Below are 26,642 nucleotides of genomic sequence, written 5' to 3'. Positions count from 1 at the left end.
CTATATATAATATCAATAGTTTGCATTTACTAATCCCAAACTCCTAATCCTTCCCTCAACAAGGTCCTACAGTATAGCAAAGAGAACTATAGTCAATATCCTGTGATAAACCATAATGGAAAAGAATATATATATAAACTGAATCACTTTGCTGTACAGCAGAAATTAACACAACATTGTAAGTCAACTCTGCTTCAATAAAATTTTTTTAAAAATTTAAAAATCAGATAGAGGGATAGCTCGATGGATGGACGGATTGATCAATGGATGGGCGGACAGATGGACTAATGATGGATCATGGATGAATGGATAGATGGGCACGTGGATGAAGAGGATACATAAAAGGAAGTAGAGCATCAAGATTTTCCAGCTAATTATCTGGAAAGTGGCTTTGTTATTGATGGGTTTTCAGGAAAGGGAAGCAATTATTTTGGGGAAGAGGTTGAAATGAGTTTGAGGAATTTGAGATCACAGTGAGGTGTTCAAATTTTTTAGATGGCCAGCTGTGAGAGAAGGCTTCGCGACTTTTCTGCCACTTGCTGCACTCTGGCTTGTGAACGCATTGCCCTGAAGATGTCACCTCCGGAATATCTAGGATTCTCAGAAGTGTGACTAACCAAATCAAAATTAATATTACAAAACTTTAAATTTCTCTGTATTCCCCCTCTGAAGTAGAATTCTTTACTAAGCCTAATAAATATGAAGAACACTGTGCATTGTTTCTAAGTACAGCGTGAAATGTGGAGAAAGCTGTAAAGAAATCCAAACACCCATCTACACTTAGAATCATTCAAACTGACCTCCAGCGGCTTCGTGTGTTTATGGTTCCTTCTTCAGTGTTAGGATGGTACAGCTTTGATCCCCCGATTGTGGTGAGCAGGGCAGAGTCACGGTCAGGGCTGATCTCACTCCCCTGTCAGGGCTAGCCTTTCCTGAGCTGTGACCATAACATGACCTTCATGTTGCAGACGAGGGCACGTTCAGCCATAGGATGGGGAGTCAGAGGATGAAGCAAACCATCCCATCTGGCAAAACGCAATCAGAGGAAGGAGTTTCTTATTCCTCAGTTCCTTTGAATCTCGTTTCCTCATAGTTTTTCCCTCCTCCTTTTTTTTTCTTCCTTTCTTTCTTTCTTTTTTTTCTTTTTTTTTTTTTTTTTTGCGGTACGCGGGCCTCTCACTGTTGTGGCCTCTCCCGTTGCGGAGCACAGGCTCTGGACGCGCAGGCTCAGCGGCCATGGCTCACGGGCCCAGCCGCTCCACGGCATGTGGGATCTTCCCAGACCAGGGCACGAACCCGTGTCCCCTGCATCGGCAGGCGGACTCTCAACCACTGCACCACCAGGGGAGCCCTTCCCTCCTCCTTTTATTCTCTCGGACCCAAATGAGCCATAGTTGAGACAAAGGGCCAAAGGGGAAGAGAGGGTGGCAGTGAAAAGGAAGCAGGTGAACCCAAGGAAGGAGAAATGGGGTGGGGGGCATACCCTTTCCTACCTGGAGTTTCTCGCTCTGCAGCATTCTGTGTTCAAGCCTTACATAGTGTGTTGTTCTGTTTTGAGAAGGGAGACCATTCACTTCTATTTACCTTACAGACAAGTTGAGATTAGTAACATGACCTCTGTATTTGTTTGACATCCTCAGTCATGAGAACCTTTGAAATATCACTCATTAGAATTCTTATCTAGGAATTTTCAGTTTCCGGAAAATTCAGGAAATTTCCGCCTGACACTAGTGTTCAGTCCAGGTAAATTCTATTTGAATATGTGCCCCTTACTCCCTTCTTATAGTCCAGAGGCTTTCAAACTGTTTGTAAATAAAACCCACGAAGACACTTGTTAGAAATGCTCCACCCCATAAAATCTGATGCAGCGGGTCTGGGTTGAGGCCCAGGAATGCTACCGGTTAGCAAGCATCTCCCATGATTCTGATGTAGGTCTTTTGTGGAACACATTTAGGAAAACGTAAGTAAGAGTCATATCAGGGTCTCTGAGATTACCTGGGCTTTGTGTGAGGAGCACAGTGGGTGAGAAGTTATTTGAGATGAAAGTTTATTTTTTTGTTTGAAAAATAGCATCTCAGCTTGTCCTTACTTTCTTCAAGGAGGCTCATCTCGTAGCTCAGAGAAGTGGTTCTCAGCCCTCGCTTCATGTCAGAATAACCCCGGCAGCTTTTAAAGACCGATATCTGCTGCACCCCATGCTAAGAACCTGTGAGGACAGGACCCCTTAACTGGTCTAAGTTCCTAGTAGATTTTCTTGTCTAGCCAGTGTGGAGAGCCATGGGGTTTTTTTTCTTAGGCTTTAATGTGCATATGATTCACTTGGGGATCATGTTAAAATGCAGATTCTGATTCAGTGAGTCGCAGGTGGCTCTGAAATCCCGCTTTTCTAACACGCTCCCTGGTGCCAGCGTTGCTACAGCTGAGACCACACTGATTCTCAAGAGCTGACAGCAATCAGTAGAGAAATACTTTGTTGTTCTTGTTGTTAAATCCTGCTTTTTGCCTTTAAAGGATTGATTTATTCTGCTCATCTGTATCTAGATATAAAGCACTCCCCTCTTCTGTTTTTGAAGCTTAGACTTCAAACTTAAAACGCACACGCACAAAACTTGCTTAGGCTTCTGTTCTTTAAATGACTAGACGATGTCGCCATCTGCTGGCAAGTGAAATACCTACAGCTTTTTTTTTCCTTCAGTATTTTATGTGTGTTCGGAAATTTTCCAGCACTTGGCAGGAGTACGTTGAGCTGCATACATTATGGGGACTGCTTTTATGTCCTCTTTTTAAACAATCCCTCTTTTAAACAGATGCTTCAGAATAATTATCTCTGTTTTTCTAACACTCTTCAGGTAGACATGTACTGGGTGTTCTGCAAAGCTTTAGAGGTTATTGGCACGGCTATTATTGGTGGGATGTGAACTATTTGAGGGAATAGTCACTAGAATTAGGGGCTGTGATATCAACTTTGAGTGTCTCCTCCTGCGGAAAAGAGGTAGTACAGGAAAGAGAAACTTTATTCCCGCATGATGCCCTCCCCGGTGTGGAAACCTGAGGGCCTGAGAAATAGGCCCGCTCTCTTACGCTTATCGCTGCTTTAACTTCAAAACTTATCATTTTTCTTGGATGCCCGTGTGACCCATTAACATGTTTGTACCTGAGACGTATGGACCCTTCTGATGCCTCTCGGTGTTTCCTGCTTTCACACTGCGTCTCCTTCACACTCATGAGTCGTGAATTTCACCTTTCAGTGACTTAGATTATACATTCATGGTTAGGCAAGTGTCCTTTTTTAATTGACCTATAGCTGATTAATGATACTATATCAGTTTCAGGTGTACAACGTAGTGATTCAGTATTTTTATGGGTTATACTCCATTTGAAGTTCTTATAAAATATTGGCTCGATTCCCTGTAAGCAGGTGTTCCGACCACTGGAATTATTCTGGCCAGCCAGTCCTGAGAGTCGAGGGTCCCGGCCTTGGGTGCTCACGACGCTCATTGTGAAATCCCAGGGTACAGGTGTGGCATGAGCTGGACCCCTGGATCAGAGTTGCCAGGGAGCTTATCAACAGGTTATAGTGGGGAGGGATGTTCAGCCTGTGGACAGGCTCATACTGGCTTCCCCAGACCAGGGCCGGCCCTTCCTAAGTCAGGCCAGGGAAGGTCAATGCAGGTGGGGAGAAGGAGGAGACAGAGAGGAAGTAACTTCCAATCTGAGTCCCCAGACTATTTCTACATACTGAACAAACAGCCTCAGTGAAGATGTTATTTTCTACGATGCTCAACCTAGGGATAAATCAAAAACATTATTTTATTATTTTATTTTTTTATTGAACTATAGTTGATTTACAGTGTTGTATTTCTGCTGTACAACAAAGTGATTTAGTGTGTGTGTGTCTGTGTATTCTTTCCCATTATGGTTTATTACAGGATATTGAATACAGTTCCCTGTGCTACACAGTAGGACTTTGTTGTTTATCTGTTTTATATATAGTAGTGTATATTTGCTAATCCCAAACTATTAATTTATCCCCCTCCCCGCGCTTTCCCCTTTGGTAACCATAAGTTTGTCTTCTATGTCTGTGAGTTTGTTTCTGTTCTGTAAATAAGTTCATTCGTATCATACTTTAGATTCCACATGTAAGTGATGTCATATGATATTCGTCTTGTTCTGTCTGACTTCACTTGATGTGACAATCTCTGGGTCCATCCATGTTGCTGCAAATGGCATTATTTCATTCTTTTTTATGGATGAGTACTATCCCATTGTGTGTGTATGTGTATGTATATATATAAATGTATATTTATATTATATATCTAAAATAATATAAATATATATATAAAACATCTTTATTCACTTAACTGTCGATGGACACTTGGGTTGCTTCCATGTCTTGGCTATTGTAAATAGTGCTGCAGTGAACATTGGGGTGCATGTATCTTTTTGAATTACAGTCTTCTCCGGATATATGCCCAGGAGTGGGATTGCTGGATCATGTGGTAACTCTATTTTCAGTTTTTTAAGGAATCTCCATACTGTTTTCTATAACGGCTGCACCAGTTTACACTCCCACCAACAGTGTAGGAGGGTTCCCTTTTCTCTACATCCTCTCCAGTGTTTATTATTTGGACTTTTTGATGATGGCCATTGAGACCGGTGTGAAATGATACCTCATTGTGGCTTTGATTTGCATTTCTCTAATAATTAGCGATGTTGGGCATCTTTTTGTGTGCCTGTTCCAAAGGCCCCACCTGCTAATACCATCACATTGAGGGTGAATTTTGGAGGAGCAGACATCAGTGTACCGCAGTGCTAAACCAAGCCACCTAGCCCCTTTGATAGGTCTAGGGCCTAGATGTCTAGCTCCTTAGCCTCTAGTCAGACTGATGTATCAAAATGTGAGTCCAATTCCTCTGATTAAGACATTTCAGTGACTGTCATTTCCTGCAAAACAAAGCCTGAGCTCCATAGCCTACATGACTTAATCTACAACTCACTTTGGGAGTTTCATCTCCCACCACCCCTGCCTCATGGTCCAAAGACTGAAATGAATATAGTTTTTCCGTGACATGTCTTGCTGTCTCACACGTCTTGTACCTTCACCCTAAAACTTCTTCCTCGACTCCATGTAAAAAGAAACGGTTAACTCTACTCGTCTTGCAAGACACAGTTCAAACATCATACATGGGAAGCCTTCGTCCAATCCCCATAGTTGGGCTTAAGAGTATCTCCTCCAGCCACTCATACATCTCAGTAGACATCTTCATCATAGCATTTACCATCTTTAGTGAACGAATTTATTTTGGGCTGGTCTCCTGAGCTCCTGGGTGTGCACATGGGTACAGAGTCGGAGCCTAATACAGGTTTATTGAATCAATAAGGTATTCTTTTGGGATTGTTTGGGTTAAGAGATTTCTTTACGTCCTCCTCCCACTGTTATTTTCCTCAGATCTTTCTTATTGTCTGGACAGTTCTTTTCATGAGCTAGATGATGCCTCCATGATATAAACGAAGGCTTGCCTAGTAACATAGAGTACTGAGCCCTACATGAGAGTTCCAGTGCTTTGATGACAATTGATGTGCTGCTATTTGAGCTGACCCATTCTTAATTGAGCCTCTATACTCCCCAAATCACTATATTTTTTTCATGAATAATTCAGAGAACTTCCTTTGGAGAACAAGATCTTCTCTGTCTTGTCCATCTCCTGATCCCCTTACCTAAAACCGTGCCTAGCACATAGGAGGTGAATGGATGCATCCTATTCGTTCCCCTCTGGAACAATCTACCTATTTTCTTGGAGGTTGTTTTATTCTGCCCCACTCTGTTCCCTGATATCTGGAGCTGGACAGAATAATGTTTTATCATTCCATAGGAATACCCAATCTCAAACTATCTTAGAAAATTCTGTGGTCATTGAGGTATTACATCTACAACCATATGTATGAGAACACGCTCCAGAGCGTATTAGAATTGATGTGTAAGCTGTTTTTTTTTTTTCATTTAGAGAAAAATAAAACTCTTGCACAGAAGTTCAGCTTTTAAAAGGCATATAGCATGTGATGACTATGAGAGTATTTGAAACTCGCTAGTCAATTGTGTAGGTGATGGAGTAGACTTAATCTTGTCAGTGAGAAAGAAATAAGTTACTCTTTTCCTGGTGAATTAGTACTTGTCGACCCATTCAGGTCTATTCAATAAATTATTTCTATTAAAGCACTGAGTAGCTTATCCTAGAGGTAGCAGCAGAGTAAATAGAACTAACTTAAATGTTTCAGGTCTCTTTTCTTTACCCACCAAGATTGATTTAAGACAATGCAATACTTTCATTCAGACACTTATCATTTTTGCTAATGAATGTGTTTTAGAAAGATTACTTTTAAAATAAGAAATTATATCATGCCTGAATATAAACTCTGATAGGGCAGCCTTGCATGCTTATGAAAGTCATCCCTGCCCAATTCTAGAGAGCATTATTCCAGTAGGCTGCAACATTAAGTGGCACCTCCTAGAAGCGTGGGGTGCAAAACTTGTCAGCCTTAAAAAATACCCCTTTGTCAAAAGGATAAATGTAGAGAATTAGGTGTTCAAACTAACACAAATTGAAAATGAGCAAAACCCAACATGGTGTGGACATTCAAACCTTTTAGAGAAATTTGAAGATTAAAAAAAAACCTCAATGCTTTTTATTTTTTGAAAGGTGTTAATTACCTAGTATTGTATATATAAGAGAAACTGGAATTGAGACGCACACCATAGCCAAAGGTGACAACAAAGGAGTAATTAACATCTACAATTCACATTGCCCTAGGAATCTAAAAGTGAAAAATTAATTTTCCAGCAAGTCAGTTAGAAATTTTTAATAAACTGATTGGTCATTAGAATGACTCTGGTATTACCTATGAAACATAGAAGATTACTTGAAATAATCCCCAAATGACTTGATACCAAGGCCTGGTGTGGAAAGAAGAGAATGGTTTAGTATTTAGTTATTATTATGTATCTAAATCTATATCTAGATTTTGTAGGAAACAAAGTATGTCATTTGGCGAAACTGAAGGATTAGTTGTAATGATTAAGGGTAGAATGTTATTCCTAAATTTATAGCAAGCACGTGATAAAGCAGAACTTTTAAATTATAGGTTTGGATGAACTGTGGAACAAAAGACCTACACTGGCCTCTGTTAACAACTGGTATAGCAATGTGATAAACTACACATTTAGTTTAGTTTAAACTAAACTAAACACATTTAGTTTATCACTTGAGCCTCACATGCTCAAGTGTAGTTTAATGAATAGATTAACAAGGAACAAAAAAGAAAGGGACTGACATTGACAAAGGCCTATTTTGTGCCACATACTGTGCTGGATACAAAACTATTACTGATTCATTTAATTCTCATAATCACCTTGGAAAGTAGACATTGCCCTATTTTACATGCTGCATTTCTGCAAGATGATAAATTCTCACAGTCACCCAGTTAGAACACCCAAGTTAGCTCTGACTCAAATATTGTGCTATTCCTACTGTACCAGGATGACTCTCAAATACAGTGTATAGGTGTCCAAACTTAGGAGTATTTTCAAGGAAGAGCAATCATGATAGCTAATAAAGAGATGATAGTTATAAGCAACGGATGCTGCCCAACCGATCAAATATTATTTGCTACGGTTGGTAGTGACCTAAAATGAGGTACCCTACTCAATTTTAAAGCTCTTTTGATACTGCTTAATAAAAAAAAATTCTTCTTTAATTTGATTTTTGCTCAATTCACTTTAAGAAGTGATCTCCAGAACTGCTTTGTATTTGCCATGATATCTCTATAAATGTCACAGTTACTTAAGACACTCCAAAAATGGTTATGAGAGAGAGAAAAAGACACAGATGTGTACGTGGAAATTGAAAAATGTCAAAGTAAGAGTTGATAGCACGAACTAGAGAAATTATATATTTTAAGTATGGGGAGCCTGAGATACTTTTGCTGTGGTTAAAAACATTTATTTCAATAAAGTCATACTTAGCTAATACTGTCCTTATTTCATATTATGCAAAGACAATAATCTGTACAATAAAGTAAAAAGTAATGTTAAATTACATAAGTTGACTAATAACTTCCCCATGTGGATTTTCATACATTAAATAACGATAGTAAAGGCCAATAGATACTAATCATTAAGCATTTGTTGCATGCCAACCACTTTGATGTTCTCCTCAGACATTATTGCATTTAATCTTTACAACAAGTCTGTGAACTAGGCATTTTTATTCCTGCATTTTAATGAGAAGAGAGCTGAACTCAGTGAAATTAAAGAACTTGCCCAGAGTTACACAGGTTAGACAGAGCCTAATATAAGCATTCAACCTATGTATATCAATGGCCAAAGCCCATGATTTTAACTGCTACTCTATACTGTTTATAATTCAATATTATTTTTTAGAACAGGATTTATTTTTATTCTTTAAATGAGCAGGTAATATTTGGAAATTTCTCCCTGTTATTGTCATTTTTTTGTCCTTACAGGGAACCAAGGTCATGCAGATGTTCATGTGGTACCTGAACCCACGGCAAGTCTTTGATCTTTCTCAGGAAGGGCCAAAAGATGCGTAAGTCTGGAAATACCCTCCGTGGCTCTTACTATTTTAGGCGAGTAAGAAGGACTTTCTGCTTTGGCGTCAAGCTTTATTATTTGATGACCTCATGAAGTGTTTTTCTGACCGTCTCTCACCTACTTGCTCACCCTGCACTGTCCTCCCTTTAAAACTTCATCTGCTGTTTCCCTCTTCACTGGGTTAGTTTCCTTCAACACTTACCCTCTGGGTTGTTAACTCTGAGTGTGTTTGCTGCTTAGATACATGTAACTGTACGTTATGAGCAAATCTGAATCGAGAAAGGATCCATCCTTTTTCTACTTATGCATGTACCACTTTGGAGATGTACATTAATGGGAATGTAAGTGTATCTTTGTGGAGAAGGGCCATCTCTGTTTATGAATATTTTCATTTATTTGCATTAGAAATTGTATGCATCTGTGTCCATTTGAGAGCTTGATTGATTAATTGATTATACCTATGGATTCCATACCAGAGTGGGAGAGACATTCTAATTCCTGCTCAGTCCTTCATCTGAGCCTCTCAGAAATTTCATTCTCTGTTTTTTGTTCCAAGTGGTGAAAAATAAAGTCTCTCTGTAGATGATATGTGTCCTATATCTTCCCTTTCGTGGAGGGGTACATGGTGGGAAGGAGCAGGGACATTTCTGCTGTTGTCTGGTTCCCTTTTTAAAACCCACCTAATAAGGTAGTTCAGATGTCATCTGGTAAACATTAGAGCTAAAGAGATACTAATTATTTTTATAACTACTTATAAATAAGTAATAATATCAGAGGCAAAGAAACACAAGCTCAGATAATTTCTAGAAAATAATATTCCTGTATGAAATAGATAAATTACATATTTTAAGCCTACGAGAGAACATTAATTATGAAAATTAACTTCTGTTGTCATTCTCTTAATCTGTGAACTTCCTTGCCACTAGAGTTTGCTATAAGACTTCTGTATTTTTTTCTGCATTCAGATGTATTAAGGCAAATCTGCTTTTTCCCTTTTACATTTACTTAAGATTTTATCATTTTTAGTTAGACTTTAGGTAGATACTTCATAGATAACCATAAAGAACATGGCAGGACAGGAACTATTTTCAGAAAAAAATATGATTTGATTTAAATAGGTGTTGTTTTCTGGAATAGAGCCATTGAAATTGTCACTTAAGCATTTTAGCGGGGACAGTATCATTGCATTTTCTTGAGACAACAGGAAAGATCTAAGTTCAAGCAGACAAATTCAAAATAAAGAAAATTCAGTAAATCTTCCCTTTTGGGGCTGAGGAGTATAAATGGGGGTTTGAGCGTCAGCGGGTGAGTTGAGAGGGAGATGGAATTGTGGGTGTGGTAGTAATAATGCTAATGGGGTGTCCTTCCTATCTCTCTGAAGAAGGTTTTCTAGGAGTAAGAGTGGGAAATGTAGGTTTGAAAAATAAATAGGTCTGGGAAAAGCTAATCAGATTTGATGTTCTTTGAGAAAGGAGGGAGAAGAATGGAAAGAAAAAGAAGGAATTTGACGCTAGTGAAGAAAATGTGTGTTGACACATTAATAGGAATTATGGGAAATAAAACACTAGGACACCCTAAAACCCCATTCCAGTGACGTTTGCTGCCAGCCCCTAATCCGATTGTTGGAACCAGTACTTGGTGGCTACTCGGTGACTAGTTTTGAAGGTATTACCATTCTCGCGGTTATGCATTTCCTCCAGTGGACACCTTCCACGCCCCCCTTCGTTTTGGTGTGTTTTGGAATCATGCCCTCTGCTATGGCCGGTGATACGCTCTTTTATTTACTTTTCCTTCTGTATCCTTTACAGGCTTGAATTATATAGGAAAGTACCAAATCTGCGGATTCTGGCCTGTGGTGGGGATGGAACGGTAGGTCCTTGAAAGAGAATCTAGTTCTTTCCCTTGTTTCTTCCATTTGTCTTTTGTTTTCCTTAAGACATCTCTCTTCCTTCATTCCCACCTCACAGTCTTTCCAATCCCCTCAAACCTCTGTCTCTCATGTGAATCCAATCCCCTAAGGGTTAGGAGGGATTTTGTTATTGCCCTCAAGGATTCATACTTGATCTTTCTAAATTAGATTTCCCTCTCTCCACTAGGCTATATCCTTTCCTGTTCCACAAAGTAAGGATGTGGTCACATCGCTAGAATGAGGATTGTAGATGACTAAATTATTTTTAAGACAGAAACTGACCTATTTCCATATATTCTTAATAATTGGTCACAACTATGGTTGTTGTATGTGTACACAAATGTGTACACAATTGAATTATGGCTTTTTTTTTTTTTTTTTTTACTGGTGGAAATAAAACTTAGAATGTTGGCTTAACATCGGTTTGCATAAAGATCATAACTGGTTCCCTTTGTAGTCATTTTTGGAGAAACGATGGAGTTGGGCTGAAGTTTAATATCACTGGTGTATTTTCCCCAGTTTGTCTCATCTGTTTCTCAATTTGCCCTCTACTTAGGTTGCTATATTTAGCGAAGGCAAATAATTGAGAATCGTGACATTTAGATTTTGCTGTCCAGTGTCTTTTCTTCTGTATTTGGAGTCTGATCTCATAGGATTTTATTACGAACTATCTTTGGCTTTTCTCTAATCTTCCTAATTAGAATGTTTTATTCTCAAAGGCAGCAATGGAATCTTCTAATTTTATCTCTCACAGCACGTGAACACTTAATGCAGCACTGGATACACATTATATACTAATAAACACAACCATAAAAAAGTAAAACAGTGATTGCACTGGTCCTTTAAGATTTTCTGCGGAGAGGAAAACATTTTTCAGTTGGGAAAGTAATGTTTACTATTCTTGGAGACTCTAATACACATTATTAGCTTATAAAATTCATTATAAAGTCTTAAAGAAGCCAAACCTATTTCACTTTGTTTAACCCAGTGTTTTCCAAAATTATTTGACTATGGGGATATGCCTGGTGTCCTGAATCCAGAGTCCTTCCTCTTTCTTGACTTAAGTGATTGTTACCTCAAATCCACATCGGTTGCCTGTTCCATCTCCATATCTTGGGCTTCATCCTGGCTTGGCAGTTCCACCTTCCAAACTTCCCCATTATCCACTGCACCTCCCATCACCTCTCTCTGCCTCACTGCTTTCTTCTTCCTTTCCTCTACTCAGCAGATATGTTCTGAATTATGTGGTATTGAGGTATTCTCTGCAGTTAGGAAAGTGTTTGGAAACATGGGAATTCAAAGCATAAAGGACAAAGAGAGCCAAGTCCAGACACTTGTGAAACATTTATAATTAGGAGTCAGAGCTGAATTTCAAAAGGAAAGTGGAAAGATAGAAGCAGAAGAACCACGAGTAGTCTATTCTGTCGAGGAAAAAAAAAAAAAAAACCCAAAAGGAGTTTCAAGACAGAGGCAGTGATTACATTCTTAAGAAGAGACAGGAATTACCGTGGATTTGGAGACTAGGAAGTAACTGCTGGTTTTCAAGAAATAGTTTCAAGAGAGTGTCTGGGACAAAACCCAGAATGAGAGAGACTTGGTACCTCCCTATTGGGTCCTAATGACCAGATCAAATCACAGTGTTGAATTTCTATACTCTGGTGCCATTAATGTCACTACTGGACACGCAGACTACCTTGTTCCCCAGCTTTTCTAGCATCTCTTCTTTAAATAGACCATATTAACGGGTATTCCACAAGGCTAAATGTAACTTTTCAATTATATTATAGGCACTTTTTCTTTTTTGGTACCTTATCTGTGATCCTAACTTCAATTTTCACATCCTTCTACGTAACTCACAACTGCACTAGACGTTTATACGTGGGTCCTTTACAACAGCCATGAAAAGTAGTGTATTTCCCCTAGAACTGATGCATACTTTTGAACTAGTTATTTTTCTCAGTGGTAACCTCTGTAGTCCAGTCATGCAGAATCAAAACTTTGCATATCTTTTTTTTTTTTTTTTTTTTGCGGTACGCGGGCCTCTCACTGTGGTGACCTCTCCCATTGCGGAGCACAGGCTCCAGACGCGCAGGCTCAGCGGCCATGGCTCACGGGCCCAGCCGCTCCGCGGCACGTGGGATCTTCCCAGACCGGGGCACGAACCCGTGTCTCCTGCATCGCCAGGCAGACTCTCAACCACTGTGCCACCAGGGAAGCCCAAAACTTTGCATATCTTATACCTTATGTAAAACCAGGTTTTATTTTATTTTACCTCGTTAGACGTTTTGTAAAAGATATATGGGGTTTATGAAATGTTTATCAAGGTACATGATTGACATTTTTTTCAGTTTCGAATATGAAACCATAAATTTTGAGTGTTTATATAAAGAAGAGGCATCCTGATGGATGCATGAAGAAAAGCTGTTGGCTCGAGGCAAGTGAAGTGTCGGGTATATATGTGACATAAGGTGCTCACCCTTTATTTAGTGAGTGTATCTGTCACTGTAGAGGCTGTCAGAATTCTGTCAGTGACAAGGTTCCAGGAGGAATCAGATATGGAATATTTTTGATGGGTTAGGATGAGGATATGTCAACCCTCAATCACATTAGTGTGTGTACAAGGTCTTATTAAATATATAGACACGTTGCATTAATTGGAGAAAAGTTATTCGGCTTCAGTATGAGTTACTTTAATTTTATCCTGGTAAAAAGTGCAAGGAGGCAGGTACTGCAGTTGGAGGAGGAAGAGGTGCTTTGGAAGGTTCCCTAACTTCTTCTGAGACATTCTAAATCTGAAAGGGGATACGTTTGGATCCCTAAGGGTCTTCACAGCTGTAGCATTATGTTAGTATAGACCATTGCTGTTCAAGAGAACTATAATGCAAGCCGCATTTTTACACTTTAAGTTTTCTAGAAGGCACTTAGAAAAAACTAAGAAGAAGCAGGTTAAATTAATTTTATCATATATTTTATTTAACCCACTATATCCAAGATATTATCATTTCAACATGCAATCAGTATAAAGTCATTAGTGGGATATTTTATGCTCAATTTGGACTGTCTTCAGAATCCAGCATATATTTTAAATTTACAGCGCCTCCAGTTGAGATCAGCCATGTTCAAGCAGTCCGTCACCACACAAGGCCAGTGACGGCTGCAGAGGAAGGTGGCCCAGGTGTGGTCTCTTTGTAAGTGGTTTGCATAATCCTGAGGTTGTCACATAGTTGCAGGTTTCGAACGGGCTGGTCCCATCTTTGATCTCTAGGGTGAGAGAAAACTAACTCAGAATGATCTCAAACCTTCATGTTTTTAAACTAGAAACAGTCTCTCTTTGGTCATGGGGTAAATTTGTATTCTGTCCTCTCCTCGGCCACATCTCCACCCAGCCAGTTCCCCGTGGCTGCCACCTTGGTTAAATATCGAGGAGTGCGTGAACTGAGACAGTAGGGTCACAGGTCCCTTCCCCTCATTATGGATCCTTAAGGTGAAACATGATCCCTCCTTACCTGCCCTTGGCCTTGATGAACTGGGCTGGATCCAAAGGTCCACCCTTAACCCTGTTAACGTCTTTCCAAAGGGCTGGGATTAAATGGACTTGAGCCACACACTTTATGCTTATTTATGATTCCACTGGCTTCCCTAGATGAGGATACATCCTACACAGTAGGCCCCCCCATGCCCCGACTCACTACAGCCGGAGCAGGGAAGAAAGGATTATTATTCCCCTTTCATTGACGGGGCCAGCAGATGTTCCACAGGCCTCTTCTCCCTCAGCACCCTGACGTCCCAGCCTCTCTTGAAGAAGAGCTTGGTACACCCCCAGCTGTCCTCTTGCCGATGAGAGGATGGATAGCCTAAATCTACATTCTGTTTCAAAAAAGCTCATACCTTGACTATTATCTCGATTTTAAACATTTCTTTTAACACAGAGTGACTTTGTAAACTATTGAGTGCAAATATGAAAATATCGAAAGGAAGAATCATTGTGTACGTGTAAGCAAGGGAACCCAGTTGTCCAATGCTGCATTTTGATGATCTTTCTGGGTGCAGAAACGTTGCCCTCGTTCTCCTGTGGTTTCTCCGTGTGGGTATCCCTCACTTTTCTGCCTGCAGATGATATGAGGAAAGGCAACTGTGCATCTTCTTCGTTCAGAGAAAATGTCAATTCACGGCCCTGTCCACCCCTCAGCCAACGCTAATGTTAGCATATTGCCGAATGAAAACGTTGTTCCATGTGCACTTGGCAAATGTTCAGTGATGGTCACAGCTGAACAGGGCCAGGGGGTGGCAGCATCAGGCCGAAGCCCAGCACCCTGGTGTTCTAGCCCCGTCAGCCCTGCATTTCCTAACACAAAGGCAGAAAGGAACTCTGCCACCTGGAAGATGATCTTGCCCAATCCAGAGAGTTTTCTTCAGTTGTGATGGGAAAGATGCAAAGTGGTGTGTGTTGCAATTAATGAAGTTTAATTGAAGGGGTGCTGGTCAAGCCTGTGGAGAGGATTTGGGGTCATGCGAAAGCCCCAGCAAACACAGTCGCTGCCCACGAACCTGCAGTCTGGACTTCCAGCAGGAGCACGGTCCTGGGAAGGGAGGGCCTCCGATAACAGCTTTGGACCTTAAGACTTTTGCATAGTTGTGCTTTCATAGGGGCAAGTACACGGATCATTACTCGAGATCTTTTATGTCTCCTGCCATTGTAGGTGTATTTGTTCCATATTCTCTCCCCCTCTCGCTCCCCCTCTCTCCCTCCCTCCCTCCCCCCTCTCCCTCCCTCCCCCCTCTCCCTCCCTCCCCCCTCTCCCTCCCTCCCTACCTCCCCCTCCCTCCTTTTTATGCTGCAGTGCAGCTTGGCTTTTACTGTTTGTGATAGTCTGTGAAAGAGAGATTTTTGTGACTTGATGGCAGTCAAAGGTGGGAGTGATTTGTGAACTTTGAGACTCAACTTTTCTTCAAGTGGAGAGACAGGAAGAGGGCATTTTGCTTCTAGGAAACTGGACCTTTATGGATGAAGTAAAGAAAGAGGAAGAAAAATATATCTTAATCATAGCAGTTAATGTTAATTTAGCATTTCCTATTTGTCAGGTACATGCTAAGCGATGTCTCCATGTTATTTAGTTGGTAAAATACCCCTACGAGGCAGGTACTGTTATCCCTTTTTATATAGGAGGGAACTTAGATTAAGTGACTCACTGGCTCCGTGAGTTTCGGTAGGTGATGGAGCCAGGCTTCAGACGCAGCTGGGCTCCTCGCAGCTCTGTGCCTTCCCTGCACGCCTATGTTATGTTGCCTTCTGAGGAAGCTGGTTGTTGGGTAGTGACAATGTAGCTCTTGGATGAGAACAACCGTTCAGGCGTTGTGCAAAGGAGAGATACGGGCCCACTTCAGCCAAAGAACTGTTAGCCTAACATGTGTACCTGAGGGAATTTCAAGACAAAAAAAAGAAATCTCTGCTGTGAAAGGCAGGAGACATTTGATGGCTCCAAGCGTTGTGTAATGATGAAATACTAAGATTATCTGCTTGTATTCAGGGGGAAATTAAATAATTGAATAACTGGCTGTTGGAAAAAGAAGATAGAATCTATTTATGCATTTTTGTAAAGCAAATCAATTGAGAAGAAAGGGAAAATCAAAGGGTCCGGAGGGCTCATGGCATTTTGTGTGGAACCACGCCACAGTTTCATGTGGATTCTTGGCAACCTTCTCAGAAAACAAAAAAACAGGAACAGCTCTTAAGGTTTGAATGAGGACAATTATACTGATCAAAGGACTATTAGAAGACACCTTATCGATTCGTGGAAGGTATGGGACACTTATTTCAAAGTTATTTGAAAATTATTTGTGTTTCATGGGCTGTGAGTTATTCCTCTAACCTTCCCATCCATCTTACTATTAGCGTTCTTTCTGGGATTTAGAATATCTCTCTGCAGGCTCGTGTTCAGAGGAAGTTGTTTTGCTGAGTTTGATTTTTCCTTTTTCTTTTTTTTTTTTTAACATCTTTATTGGAGTATAATTGCTTTACAGTGGTGTGTTACTTTCTGCTTTATAACAAAGTGAATCAGCTATGCATACACATATATCCCCATATCTCCTCCCTCTTGCGTCTCCCTCCCACCCTCCCTATCCCACCCCTCTAGGTGGTCACAAAGCACCGAGCTGATCTCCCTGTGCTATGCGGCTGCTTCCCACTAGCTATCTATTTGACATTTGGTAGTGTATATATGTCCATGCCACTCTCTCACTTCGTCCCAGCTTACCCTTCCCCCTCCCTGTGTCCTCAAGTCCATTCTCTACGTCTGCATCTTTATTCCTGTCCTGCCCCTAGGTTCTTCAGAACCTTATTTTTTTTATTTTAGATTCCATATATATGTGTTAGGATACAGTATTTATTTGTCTCTTTCTGACTTACTTCACTCTGTATGACAGATCGTAGGTCCATCCACCTCACTACAAATAACTCAATTTTGTTTCCTTTTATGGCTGAGTAATATTCCATTGTATATATGTGCCGCATCTTCTTTATCCATTCATCTGTCGATGGGCATTTAGGTTGCTTCCGTGTCCTGGCTATTGTAAATAGAGCTGCAATGAACATTGTGGTACATGACTCTTTTTGAATTAAGTTTTTCTCAGGGTATATGTCCAGTAGTGGGGTTGCTGGGTCATATGGTAGTTCTTTTTTTTAGGATTTTTCCTTTTTCTTTCTCTGCCTCCTTTTACTAATCCTTTCTAGTAGTTTGAATGGTTTCAGGATCCTGAGAGTAGAGTCGGGTTTTCTTTAAGTGGCTAAGGCTCCCATCCTGCAGCCATGTCAGGGGTGTTTCAGGTGTGTCATTGAGGTGGGAATTTGGACGCACTGTTAGAGAGAGGCTGTGTGCCTCGAGCCTTAAGACATCCCAACTTTCTATGGGTTATGGCCTCAGGCAGTGATCGTTCACACTCTCTTCTTGGCCTCTTTTCTGCTGGCCAGTGGGGAGCCTGGTTCATACACAGCCTCCTACCAGCCAGGGGTGAACTTTTATTCCCCCTAATCAGACAGAAGCCAAACTCCTGGTTTCCTCTGCTTGCCATATTGTGCTTCACTTGTTTCTGGCCCATGAAGACTTTTTTTCCCTCCCATGTTTGTGTCTAGAGTGTAATGGGGCGTTGAAAGTGTGAACTCATAGCATTATCTTTACTCAGAAAAGATAGACCTATTTCAAATAAACATAACAAAAATCTCCCTAAAGGTAAATGGACTGAGGTCTGCATGATCATCTCTCAGAAGTTTTAAAGAGACTGCCTTCTTCTCCCGGCTCTGTATGGGATATTGGATTGGTTTCTAGAAAGTTCCACCGCATTTCTGAGAGTCTCTGTTTCTACTCAGGGCTGTTTACAGCTGCAGCCAGTGATCCCGGTTTGTTGGGATTTCTGAGTTTTCACCTCCTTTTTAATGACTTTTAAATCCCCCTCTTGTAGTTTATTAGAGGTATCTGCTTTTACCGTGTCTAGTTTATGCTTTTAGCAGCTCAGGAGCTGTAGCTAACATAGTCATCAGCACTACTTTACCATCTGGCATTTTTTCCCTTGACTTCAGTTAGCAAGGTTAGTGAGTATTGTGTGTAAGGGAAGAGCTGAAGAAGTGCTGGCTGGAAATCTAAGGACTTGTCTAGGAGCAAATCGCCCAGTTTGGGGGAAAGGGGGGGATTTTGGACACTAGTGTAGGTCTGGCTTTTTAGTTTACCACTTTGGATGAACATAGTGGTATCCCTTTCTAGAAGGTAAAGACAGTTTTAGATTTCTTGCCAGATGGGCAAGTTTGACATCCTGGGAAGTACTCGTCTTGGAGGAGAAAGGATTTTAGATGCAAGTCAACAGACCTGGCATGACTCCGACTCTGCCACTTTTGATTATTTGGTCTTGAGCAAATAACATGACCTCTGTGTACCTCAGTTAATAAATCCGCAAATTAACTGAATTTGACTAAGCAATTTCCAAGGTTTCCCCAGTGTTCCACAGGTTCCCAAGGTACATGCCATGGTCTCAGGGATGTTCAGGCCACATCTAGAGCCGGGTTTAGTTCTTTACTGAAAGGTCCCCTGCACCAGAGTGGCTAAGAGGTTGGCCTTTGGTGTGTGGCAAACCTAGATTTGCATGTCAGCTCTCCCTCGCAAATGATTAAGGAGGTTACTACTAAACCTTCCAAGTCTTGGTTTCCTTATCTACAAAATGAAGACAAAAATTATATCTATTGTAGAGAGTTGTTTTGAAGCTTAATAAGATAATTCAGTAGAAAAATTTGCTCAGGGACTAGCACATAGAAAGCAATCAGTATGCCTCTCTTTTTGTTCATTGTAAACTCCTTGAGAGCAGGCATTCTGCCTTACCTATCTTAGTGTAGTTCATTTACCTTTTTATTTCAATTACTTAGTTCCATGTTTTATATGCAGTAGTGTTCAATAAATGTACTATTAAAGTACAATTTTTAAAAAATTAAAAAAAATAATTCTCATACAAATTTAGAATGAATACATGTCAAAAATTTATTTAGCTTTTTTTTTTTTTAAAGAAGATGTTGGGGGTAGGAGTTTATTAATTAATTAATTTATTTTTGCTGTGTTGCGTCTTCGTTTCTGTGCGAGGGCTTTCTCTAGTTGCGGCGAGCGGGGGCCGCTGTTCATCGCGGTGCACGGGCCTCTCACTATCGCGGCCTCTTTTGTTGCGGAGCACAGGCTCCAGACACGCAGGCTCAGTAGTTGTGGCTCACGGGCCTAGTTGCTCCGCGGCATGTGGGATCCTCCCAGACCAGCGCTCGAACCCGTGTCCCCTGCATTAGCAGGCAGATTCTCAACCACTGGGCCACCACGGAAGCCCTATTTAGCTTTTTAATAAAGGAATCAGCAAGGTAATACAAGAAGAGGAAAATGATTATGTAGTTCATACCAAAATAATTTTTCTAAATTTGAGACAAAATTAGTTTATGCCCTTATGGGGGAATAGAACCATAACCTTTAAAGTGATCTCTTCTTGACATTTGTACCTCTGCAGGACAGAAATCCTCAAGTTAACCTACAGTCATAAAGTTCTCAGATAAGCCTGTGACACTACTCTAGAATGACATTGTGAGAATATGCAAGTTTCTTTTTGGTGTTTCCAAGTTTGGGGTAATTTTTCTAAATAGTTATAATAAGACTAAACCCAAAGTATTATTTATCTTAGAAAAAGATTAAACAGGAATATGATTCTAGTATATAAGTATCTGTTTTCTGCCTAAACTTACAATAAGTACTAAGTTCATCCATAATTATGTTTTCATAATGTTTCATTAAGGGGAACGTAGGGATACTTAGGAAAGCACGACTAATTTCTAAGATAACATGGAGAGTAACCATTTAATAAGTGCTTACATGGGCCATGCACCATATTGAGGGTTTTATATACGTTTTAGTTTAATCTATAAACGATCTTGTGAGGTAGGCATTATCTCCATTTTGAAAATCAGATAAATGAGTCTGTGAGGTTAAATAACTTAATCAAGATTACAAAGCCAACATGAGCCAGCATTGAGGTTTAGATTTCTTGCAGTGCCCTATGTATATACCTCCCTAAATTGTAAACTCTCCTGAATTTTAAAGTACAACTCTAGGTAACATACAGATGAATGGGTCTAGTTTTGCTTATATGATACAGCATATGCAGAATGGTTCTTTTTCCTCTAAGAGACTTGCCATTTTGAAACTGCTTGAGATAAGTGGTCTTTCAGTTCCCTGGTCACTGGATTAAAACATGCATGTTTTAAAGAAAAGTAGAACTATTCTATTTGCTCCTTTTAAAGGCTCCTGTTCTCAGGTTGTCGTCTTTGTAACTTATCTGTCTTCCTTATATCTCTTCTGGTCCCCGAAATGTCTGTAGGTGGGCTGGATCCTTTCCATTCTGGACGAACTGCAGCTGAGCCCTCAGCCTCCGGTTGGGGTCCTTCCTCTGGGGACGGGGAACGACCTGGCTCGAACTCTCAACTGGGGAGGGGTAAGAACTGCCCTCAGGGGCTGCCCATGTCATCCAGCAACAGATCCCCAAACCCACAGATGCTCAAGTGGAAGGGGCACGTGCTACTCTTGTTCAAGGAACGAGTTAGAGTTGAGAATCAAGGTCCCCCATGAACCATGGTTTTATCTGGTGACTTCTTCAGTTTAAACTTATAGTCAGCTAGAGAAGAAGGGAACATTTTATATTAAAAAAATGGGGGTCAGTACACAGGCCTGGGGCTTTTTGAGGTACCCACTAAAGACAGAGGATGGGTTGGCCTTAGGTCCTCATGTTAAACAACCACAGAGACTTGGATTGCTCCTGACCCCCAGTCCTCTCCAGAAGAGTGAGTCTGGTTCAGATTTACGATCCTGGAAGAGTTATGGCTTTGTTTGAGCATTTAGATTTCTGGTCAGTGTCGTCATGATTTTGTACAGGTTATACAAGTAACCAACTGTTGGTTATACAGGTAACCAACTGTCCTTTTCAACATGGAGCCAATTCAGGAAAGCTTGTTGAAAGTAGTTTAGCTGTCACTAACCAGCCGTTTTATCATCATCATCATCATTATTTTTATGGTACTAAGAAAATAAGAAAGCACAATATGCTAACATATGCTGCTCCACCAGCTTTTTAACTGCTCATATGAGACCATTGCCTGGGCTGAGCTCCATGAAAACTATCTTCAGATATTAGCAGATGTTACTCTGGCTTTTGGGTGCATTCACCTCCCATAGGTGATAATTATGTCCGGATATTAGCAGATATTTATTTGGCCTTGGATGAATTAACCTCCCATCGGTATTATTGGTATTAATTCCTCTTATCCAGATCAGTGGTTTGACTGTTCTTAATAATTGTGCTATCAGTAATGTGTGCTCAAGGAGTAAGTAGCTAGCTGCCTAGCAGAGCTATTCCTCAGTCAGACTTGCCCTAGGTCCTGGAAGGAATGGTGTCCTAGTACAAGGTCAGGGAGAGGTGAGTGAAATGGAACGTCAGTGGAAGAAATTGTCTAGCCGATGTCACCTCGATTCTTTTCCCGCTTTTCCACATACATTTGTTCTGTGTATCCTCCAAATTCCTGTAGTAGGAGGCCTGGGGCGACCTGTTTTCACTCTGATAAAAACAGCCATCCAGCATGGATCTCAAAAGCCTGCCGGTGACTGTTGGTTCTTGGTGCTGGCAGAAGTCATTCCTCAGCTCAAACCAGCTAGAGTTAGTATTTCTGTGCATATCACCCATGCCTATTGTCTTAAACTCTAAGTACCTGGAGGAAAACAGCTTACTCTCCCAGCCTTGCTGATTACAAAATAAACAGCCGTAGAACAAGGGCTCTGCCTCGCATGAAATACCTTTGGCTGTACTGTTCCCTACTCCAGCAGCAATGTGTGTGCTCTTTGATTCCTTAGGGCTACACTGATGAACCTGTTTCTAAGATCCTTTGCCAAGTAGAAGATGGGACAATTGTACAGCTAGATCGCTGGAACCTCCATGTGGAAAGAAACCCAGACTTGCCTCCAGAAGAACTTGAAGATGGCGTATGTAAGGTTAGAGTCCTTCCTTCAGCGGAAAGCTAACCCTGGAGTATCTGCCTGCGTCACAGGAAATACGTTCCTGGCTGGAGGGTCATGAGCTGATTCCTTCCTATGAGATGACAGGACGGTGTTTGAGTTGACAGCTACTAGGGCTATGAGTATAACACTTCCTGATGATTCTGCCCCGTAGACTTCTAAAGACCAAGATTTCCTACCTACTTCCATAGCGCAGGGAGCTGTTCTCTGTCCTCAAATTCCACACCAGAAAGAAACATACCAGTTTTCTAATCTTTCAGATTCATTGCAAACTCTTAACCTATGAGTTTAAAAAAATCGTATAATCTGAAGCATTAGGCACAGGGTCTTTCAAAAGAAAGGAAAATGCCTGAGATTTCTGGTCTGATAGCAAATATTTCAATTTCATCACTTGATTGGGACATCAAGATGCCTAAATAAATGTTTGACTTAGTGTTTTTCCTTCAGTGCAGTTGAACTTGTATCTCAACCCAAGACAAACCAAGGGACGTAATTGTAAAAATGCTACTATAGAGCTTCAGGGGAACATGGGCTTTAAGTTCTGGCCTCAATCTCAGATAAATTTGATAGGTTTCTGAGTAGACACTTGCTTTCTGTTACTTTCCACTTTTCTTCTATAACGGTGTTTTCAAATTTTTGTTGTGTAAGAATCTCCAGGTGTGCCTATAAAATGCAGATTACAAGGTCCTATTCCCAGTGATTCTGATTAAGTAGATGCAGGGTGAAGGCCCAGGCATCTGTACTTAAACAGCATCCCTGCTATATTGGATTGTGCCATTGATTGAGGCCAAGATTTCATGGTGGTTTCAGCCTTAAAATCCGATATCATTTTAGACCAAATCAATGCACCTTTATTGATTAGTACCATGATCCTGACCAATTGTGATAGATGCTCAAGTTACTTATTTGGCTAAAATTGGTTAAAACAGGTTTTGTCTTACCTTCATGGTTTTTTCGCCTAAACTATGATCCAGAAACTATAAGGTTTTTAGTAGATATCACGATTGCTCAGTTGATCTTGAGTTCATAACGTCACAATGTTGTTTAAACAAGTGTCATCTTGGGGTATAATACTTCTTCCTAATGTATTTGACTTACAGAAATTGGATAGAAAACAGCTAAAGTACAAAGAAGTGTACCATATGGAAATGTAATGGACCTATCCCCACTCAACTTGGAATGGTTAGAACCTCAATAGCAATCTATATTTAATTCTCTTCCCAATAGCTTAAGAAATGGAAAGACTTCTTGGTGCAGCCTGGGAACATTAATCCAGATAATTAAAGGGTTTTGAAAGTGAATTTTTGAGGAGATGTGTAGGAAATCAGGGCAATTTTTCCTGGAAAATATGAATAAGAACTTAATAACAGACTAAATTGTGATGTTATTTAGGGGATGATGACCAGATGTTCTCCTAAGTTATCAGTGGATGCTAAGACATGGGTTAGAATTGTAGCCAAAAGAGCATAAATGGGAGAAATGAACATATCTGCGCTTTTGGCAGGATCACCAACCCTTGCTGTCATTACTAAGGACTTGTATTTTGTTTCAGTGCAGGAACTGGACATTCTCATATTTGAAGCCAGGAGAGTGAGACATGTTTTGGCAAGGTTCTATGTGTTTAGTTTCTCTCCCTGTTCTCTAGTCGGTTGTAACCACTTCTAAGGGCTGATCTGACCTCTGAATCAGTACAAGCTCTGACTCGGTGTTCCATCGAAGGTTCATCCTTTGTTTCAGTTTTTCTCTTTCTGCATTAATCTCTCTCTTGCTCTCCCTCTGACTCTTCCTCTCATTTCATTTTTCTCTTAATGGGACATGATTATCGCTCTAGTCAAACAGAAAATCTTACTGATCAAGGGGCATATGAAACCCTGTAATAAACTTACGTTTGAAATCTTGAGGACAAACACTTATTTCTAATAGAAGAGAAGTGCATTTCTATCTGGAGGATAAACCTGATAATTATCTGGAAACATTATCTAGGCTGAGATAAAATTACCTCTCCATTTCCTTTTTTTTTTTTTTTTTTTTTTTTGCGGTATGTGGGCCTCTCACGTTGTGGAGCACAGGCTCCGGACGCGCAGGCTCAGCGGCCATGACTCACAGGCCCAGCCGCTCCGCGGCATGTGGGATCTTCCCGGACCGGGGCACGATCCCGTGTCCCCTGCATCGGCAGGCGGACTCTCAACCACTGCGCCACCAGGGAAGCCCCTCCATTTACTTTTAACGTTTATCTTTCATTCTGAGTTGCAGAAGGAAAAGTGTAAGAACCACCATTTGCCTTCTAGCATTTTCCACATGCTTTTCTAATTGTTCTAACATTCAACTGAAGCCTTCAAATCATATCAGCTTTGTAGTTTTAATGCAGGATTTTAGGCTGCATAGTTTGTTCTTTCCTTTACTCAGCTTGTAGCAGTAACAGCCAGGGACCCAGAGGACTCTGGGAAGGAAAGCTAAGGCTTGTATGTGTATCTGTGTGTCTGCGTTGCATATTTCACAGTCATATTAAAGATAAGATTTTATAGACTAAATAGGAATCTGAATACCGATAAATACACACACACACACACACACACACACACACATATATATTTTAATTTTTATTTTTCCTCTAGGTTGAGAATAGCTGAATGGTTCCCACTGACTTATTGCTTACATGACTTCTGTCAAAAAATGTATTTTTTGGAAAATAAATGAAGGGTAAACAAATGTTATTCATTTTAAGTTGCAGTATTAATATGCTGAACGTAAATTCTTGAAAAAACTTGCATCCACTGATTAAGAAGGTTAGACACGATCCTTACAATTGAATTTACTTGCTAAGTTTGCTTGTTGAATCATCCTGTGTAACTATTACAAATGTGCATCCCTCAGCTTATGAGGTTCTCTTACTGCAATATACACAAGAATGGTTCTCATTGAATAATTTGTATTTGTATCCCTTTTTTCCTAAACTATTTAAAATTCTTAGGAGTACCATTTGAGTTGAGCTTTCACTAAAGAATTAATTCAAAAATCTGTTGTTCCTTCCACATAGACACCCCTGCCTTGAGTTCTAATTGATCATTCTCCCAGGGACTTGCCCCAGAGACAAGTGTCTAGCTTTAGGTTTTATTTTCCTCTTTTTGCCTGGTCACACACAACTTCACCTCTGCCTTTGTTCATCATTGCAGCTTCCTCTGAATGTTTTCAATAATTACTTCAGCCTCGGATTTGATGCCCACGTCACACTGGAGTTCCATGAATCCAGAGGTGAGGACAACGTCCCATTTCCATCTCCCAGGGAGGAAGTTTCCAGCAGGTGTTTTGCATGTTCCGTTTTGTTCGCATATCACTTAAATGTTGACAGTTTGTCTAATGCTGTTCCATTTGAACCTTCATGTTGACCCTGGGAGCTAGACAAGATAGGAACTTGTTACAGATGCTACTCTGAGACCTCATTGTTCAGGGTCTCAAAGATGGTAAAGGTCAGGACCAGATGTTTACTCCGGGACTCAGGACTGCTAATCTTTAGGTTTGACTAGAAACTTGGAAGTTAGTGAACTACTAAGAAGTGATAAAAAGAGAGTCTTTCACTAAAGTCATAAGAATACTTACAGCTTCTCAAACCACCAATTATTAAAGTTCAGGACTTTATAACCAAGGTCATTGAAATCTTGTAGCCAAACGTAAAAGTCTTCCCTATGTGCACAAAAGAGACAACAGTCACCTTAGAACAGTACAGGGGCTGGCTATAGGTGGTTTAGGTTGAAAGAAAAGGGCTTGACGGTGATTGGATTAGGCATGGATGGTGCTTGGAATCTCCACTGGACGAGGTAGTATGAATGAGGGCTGGTGGTCATTTAAGTACTAGAAGAGATGGAATCGAGATTTGGGGAAGCAAAATAACTTTAGAAAGAGAAATAAGATGAAATAATGACAAGTTAAATATTTCATCAAAATTTTCTTATGTCATTCAGAACAGAGAAAGTTTAGGATTTTGTCTTATGCTTTGAAGCCTCAATCTCTTGCTTTCTTGGTCTCTCTTAATCTCTTTCTCTTAAACTCTCTTCTTGTACAATATGTCTCTGCCTGTACCTAGTCCCTTGTGAATATGGTAACATGTAACCAAAATAATGCTTGGCTGCAAGTATAAGTAATTTGTGAGATAAAAGTCATAATGAGGGATTATTTTACTTTTCCTCTAGATTCTGCAAGAGCCTCTAAGCTTTTAACTCATAGAACTTGAAATACAGAGTACAAAAGGCTAAAGGTCAATGGTTCAGATTCCAGTAGTAATGCAGAGAAAGTTCTGACAACACTTTTATATACTAAAGATCAGGAATGGGGCTATAGGATTAAGGCTGTTAGAAGACAAAATAAAAGTAGAGTATAAACCTGTAATTCTCTTACTGAATTCAGCAATTTTGTAAGACTTTGCATTCCTGGTTTCATGAGGCTTTGAGGGTCAAATGCTGAGCTAAATAGAAGGAGTACTGATTAAAGAAAGAGTCATAGTTTTCTCTGGTTAACCAGAAAATCACAGATAGAAAGGCTGGTTGACAACAGAACC

General features: G+C 40.4%; 1 protein-coding gene across 2 annotated transcripts in view; it reads left to right on the top strand.

Moving 5' to 3' along the window:
* The window catches only part of DGKI (diacylglycerol kinase iota), a 461,776-nt gene that overhangs the window by 244,020 nt on the left and 191,114 nt on the right, over positions 1-26,642 (top strand). For both annotated transcript variants that reach the window (XM_065884368.1, XM_065884366.1), the window contains exons 12-16: positions 8,521-8,603; positions 10,417-10,477; positions 20,406-20,519; positions 21,929-22,066; positions 25,264-25,342. In XM_065884368.1, coding sequence (XP_065740440.1) covers positions 8,521-8,603; positions 10,417-10,477; positions 20,406-20,519; positions 21,929-22,066; positions 25,264-25,342 — 475 coding nt within the window. The remainder of the gene's footprint in view (positions 1-8,520; positions 8,604-10,416; positions 10,478-20,405; positions 20,520-21,928; positions 22,067-25,263; positions 25,343-26,642) is intronic.

Source organism: Phocoena phocoena, chromosome 9 (assembly GCF_963924675.1).
Source record: "Phocoena phocoena chromosome 9, mPhoPho1.1, whole genome shotgun sequence".
Lineage (NCBI taxonomy): Eukaryota > Metazoa > Chordata > Mammalia > Artiodactyla > Phocoenidae > Phocoena > Phocoena phocoena.
The sequence above is the reverse complement of the archived record's forward strand: the minus strand, read 5'-3'. Positions and strand labels throughout refer to the sequence as shown.